Here is a 4,959-nt window from a genome sequence, read left to right as displayed (position 1 = left end):
TACAGACTTATTAAAGTACTATCCCACAGACTAGTCAAAATACTAATCAACTTTCTGGACCAGTTTAGAGACTTGTTTGTGAACTAGCCAATATTGTTGTTTAATACTTTTACCCCTAAATGAAGTATGTACTAACTTTGGCAAAGCTAGTACAATTTCGGAATTTGAATTTTCCATGGTTGTTTTACATTATTTTGGATTTTTTTTAAACACAACAACAAACGCAATCTTTAAAACGTTATAAATGTGCGAAGACATCTTTATTATAAAATCATGTGAAAGTCTAATCTGCCGACTCTTATAAAAATTAAAGTGTAATCTAAATACAAGTGTATGTTTAAAATTAAATTTCAATAAATTTTATCAGTGTCAAAATAACATGTGATTTCAAAACTTACTTGTTATTGCACCACAATGTGCATCTACAAGTTTATCACTTTTCTCCTCTTGGAGCAAAGCAGCTTAACATCTCCGTCGTAGGACGAATTTTACCCACGGTTCAAAACCCGAAAATATTCGTGCTAGTCTTCGAATATAAGGTACTGAAAGCTTTAGGTGGCTCCTCTTGGGGTATGGATAAGGAGACGATTGTAGCGACATATTAGGCAATTGGTCGCTCTCTTCCCAATTGTGCTGTACGAGTATGGACTAGGGTGATCGATTATTCGACATTTTCCAAAAACCGGTTTTCGAATAGTTCGAATAGTTGACATTTCAAAAAAACCGGTTGATATTTTTCAAATTCAGAAAAAACCGGTTAACCGGTTTTTCATAATAAATAAAAAAATATATGTTAATTTGAAGAAATTAATGTTTATGATTAAATTTGATAAATAAAACATGGCCCGAAATGATTTTTAACAGTTTAACAGATTATAACTTTAGATCTAGTCGTCTGATTTACATTATTTCTTTAATATAAAAAAAAATTAGGAAAAAAGTGGACACTTCTGTTAAACATAAGGTACTATGTAATCCTAGCTTATTCTAAAGCCCTTTTAGGAAATTTTCATAGGCATTCCAACACTTCCATAATATTTCAGCGGTAAATTAATTACTGTAATTGGAAAATAATCTTAAGATTAATAAAATTTTATTAAACAGTTATCAATTTTACAAATAAAATTTTTTAATTAATTAGGAAAATCAAAAAAGTTTAACCAATGGTGCTTTAGAAAAATATATCCTAGTTCCTGGACTCGAATATTTTTAAATTTAAACGGGCTGTATTATTTACTTCAAAATTTCATTTAAATAATCTTTGAATACAAAGCAAATAAAAGTATTCGAAACCGGTTTTTAAAAAGTGAAAAAACCGGGTTATTCGATATTCGAAAAATCAACATTTAGAAAAAACCGACACTGGTAAAGCAGAAAAAACCGGGTTTAAAACCGGTTGAAAAATCGAGTCGATCACCCTAGTATGGACCCAATGGCGAGGTTTACAAACGGCCCAGAGTAATGCAATCCGAATCGGCCGGATGCGTCAAGATGACGAATGTAGATCAATTGTCCCGCTAGTTTTACAACTGAGGTGGCGCTGTTTCTCTAGCTTCCCCTTCCACCCACAGACACTAACTCAAATACTTAAGTAATTTTAATTTCAGCAAAGAACTATAGATCTCAGTCGCACTGTTGAAATAATCTTTTGTATCGACACTTATTAATCCTACAACAACACTCTATTGCCAATTCATATTTACAAAAGCATTTTGTATAAAAGAATTTTACTTTTATTAATTTCATGTTAAAACTTTAAACCAAAAAAAATTGTTCTCAGAATTAGTTTAAAGTAAATATAAAGATAATGTTTATATGTGTTAAGTATTTTAAACCTTTAAAGTCTATTTTTTTTTAATAAATAATTCGTTAATTAACAATTGGCAGATTTAAAAGAAAAATACATTAAGACAATTAATAAATAAAATATTAGCGGTAAAGGTATAATGTTGTTAAACTTGTGAGCTTTTATCCTTACAGCATTTATTTTCCACACTAAAATTAGGTAATTTTCTTATTACAACAGCAAATATAATCAGATTTAGACAAAAAATCTGTTTACAAAGAATGAAAGAAAAAACTATTAGCGCATAAACATCATAATCATGGTGCGCAAAGTTCTTATACATTTTTATCTCAATCCATTATCAAACATTATTTGACATTTATAAATATAATAATAATTTTACACTTATTATTGAACATAATTGTTAGGCAAAATCCACGTAATAATTGATTAATTTCTTTTCATTTTCTTTAATATAGAAATCCAAAAAAAGCATTATTATGTTGTTGTTGTTTCTAATTTAAAAATCATTAAACAAATTTGTTTCATCATAAGTCTGTAAATTGTGCAGCCTTGTTTCATTTTATGGATGTTGGTTTGGTTTCCTGTTTCTAATCGATGTTCAAAGAAGACATACGTTTCTCAACCCTGTTTAAAGTGTTTGAAGGAAAAAAAAACGGAAAATATGATAGATTAGTATCAGTTTGTTTGTGTATAGTTTAAACAAGGAAGAAAGTTTACACGTTAACGCACGTAATTTCAATGTCTTGAAACAGTTCCCCAATCCAAGCCACCACAAGACAATAATGTTGAAATAATTGCAATAGCAGTTCACCCTCATCCAGCATTTCAATACGTTCGATACGCTGACGTTCTGCCGGTGGTATACTTTGATATACTTGTACCATATCCCAGGCTCGACTGCCACTCCAGCCACATTCCAAAAATCTACCCATTTGTGTATCCAACGAAAGGCAAGCGTCAACACCGGCCAAACTGCAGCCACGACTGCGTAAATTGTTTAACATCACCTCCCCAAAACGATCATTCATATTGACCTAAATAAGAGACCAAAAATTAATCATCTGAGAAATTTTATAATTTCCACACTCTTTCTCACCTGTTCATAATTGACAAATACAGCACTGGTAAACTTACTGGCAATCCATTTGAGTAGATTTTTACAATTCTGTAACTCTATATAAACTAAAACACATTCGGCCAAAAATATTGTTGGTAGCGTGTAGTCAATTTCTGCCTGTTGCAATTTATTATCTACTTCATCTATATTTCTTAAATCTACACCCATCAAATGATAGTTGGGTCCATGCAGATCGGTTGGACTTAATTTCACCTCACCGTCTTCATCGTGTATTTTGGCCAATAGCACTTTATTTCTTTTAATTGTATAACATTTACGCGCCGTCACTGTTGGAAAATCTAATTCAATAAAGTTTTTCACTTGATGTGGCGTATCGCGCAGACGAAAGTATAGTGTATCGAAGCCACAGCCAAGATTAATGATTTGACAATTGCCATTGGTTTTCTAAAATGAGATATATTTTAAAGAAAGTTGTTTTAATATGAGTTCTTGTTTTAAGATAATTTTCTATGATAAAATACTTCTTTAAAATATTAAAAAAATAAAAAATGCTAAGTAAGATTTCCTGATTTTTCCCAAAAAGAGGTGAAAGAGCGTTCTAGTTTTGTTCTAGTTCAGTTCTAGTTCAGTTCTAGTTCAGTTTTAGTTCAGTTTTAGTTCAGTTCTAGTTCAATTCTAGTTCAGTTCTAGTTCAGTTCTAGTTCAGTTCTAGTTTAGTTCTAGTTCAGTTCAAGTTCAGTTCTAGTTCAGTTCTAGTTCAGTTCTAGTTCAGTTCAAGTTCAGTTCTAGTTCAGTTCTAGTTCAGTTCTAGTTCAGTTCTAGTTCAGTTCTAGTTCAGTTCTAGTTCAGTTCTAGTTCTAGTTCAGTTCTAGTTCAGTTCTAGTTCAGTTCTAGTTCAGTCTAGTTCAGTTCTAGTTCAGTTCTAGTTCAGTTCTAGTTCAGTTCTAGTTCAGTTCTAGTTCAGTTCTAGTTCAGTTCTAGTTCTAGTTCAGTTCTAGTTCAGTTCTAGTTCAGTTCTAGTTCAGTTCTAGTTCAGTTCTAGTTCAGTTCTAGTTCAGTTCTAGTTCAGTTCTAGTTCAGTTCTAGTTCAGTTCTAGTTCAGTTCTAGTTCAGTTCTAGTTCAGTTCTAGTTCAGTTCTAGTTCAGTTCTAGTTCAGTTCTAGTTCAGTTCTAGTTCAGTTCTAGTCAGTTCTAGTTCAGTTCTAGTTCAGTTCTAGTTCAGTTCTAGTTCAGTTCTAGTTCAGTTCTAGTTCAGTTCTAGTTCAGTTCTAGTTCAGTTCTAGTTCAGTTCTAGTTCAGTTCTAGTTCAGTTCTAGTTCAGTTCTAGTTCAGTTCTAGTTCAGTTCTAGTTCAGTTCTAGTTCAGTTCTAGTTCAGTTCTAGTTCAGTTCTAGTTCAGTTCTAGTTCTAGTTCAGTTCTAGTTCAGTTCTAGTTCAGTTCTAGTTCAGTTCTAGTCAGTTCTAGTTCAGTTCTAGTTCAGTTCTAGTTCAGTCTAGTTCAGTTCTAGTTCAGTTCTAGTTCAGTTCTAGTTCAGTTCTAGTTCAGTTCTAGTTCAGTTCTTAGTTCAGTTCTAGTTCAGTTCTAGTTCAGTTCTAGTTCAGTTCTAGTCAGTCTAGTTCAGTTCTAGTTCAGTTCTAGTTCAGTTCTAGGTTCAGTTCTAGTTCAGTTCTAGTTCAGTTCTAGTTCAGTTCTAGTTCAGTTCTAGTTCAGTTCTAGTTCAGTTCTAGTTCAGTTCTAGTTCAGTTCTAGTTCAGTTCTAGTTCAGTTCTAGTTTCAGTTCTAGTTCAGTTCTAGTTCAGTTCTAGTTCAGTTCTAGTTCAGTTCTAGTTCGTTCTAGTCAGTTCTAGTTCAGTTCTAGTTCAGTTCTAGTTCAGTTCTAGTTCTAGTTCTAGTTCTAGTTCTAGTTCTGTTCTAGTTCTGTTCTAGTTCAGTTCTAGTTCTGTTCTAGTTCAGTTCTAGTTCAGTTCTAGTTCAGTTCTAGTTCAGTTCTAGTTCAGTTCTAGTTCAGTTCTAGTTCAGTTCTAGTTCAGTTCTAGTTCAGTTCTAGTTCAGTTCTAGTTCAGTTCTAGTT

At 32.3% G+C, this 4,959-nt stretch overlaps 1 protein-coding gene across 1 annotated transcript; it reads right to left on the bottom strand.

Moving 5' to 3' along the window:
- Positions 1-1,922: 1,922 nt before the first annotated feature.
- Positions 1,923-3,332, bottom strand: LOC119615584 (leucine carboxyl methyltransferase 1; the record flags this gene model as incomplete). Its single annotated transcript, XM_037971591.1, has 3 exons — positions 1,923-2,434; positions 2,540-2,844; positions 2,907-3,332. Coding segments are annotated over 3 exons (768 nt in total), but the record flags the coding sequence as incomplete, so codon positions are not given.
- Positions 3,333-4,959: the final 1,627 nt, after the last annotated feature.

This window comes from Lucilia sericata, unplaced genomic scaffold (genome assembly GCF_015586225.1).
Source record: "Lucilia sericata isolate MDLA Ls3-8-SP2 unplaced genomic scaffold, ASM1558622v1 Contig005988F_arrow, whole genome shotgun sequence".
NCBI classification, from domain to species: Eukaryota; Metazoa; Arthropoda; class Insecta; order Diptera; family Calliphoridae; genus Lucilia; species Lucilia sericata.
This window is presented reverse-complemented; position numbering and strand designations above follow the sequence as displayed.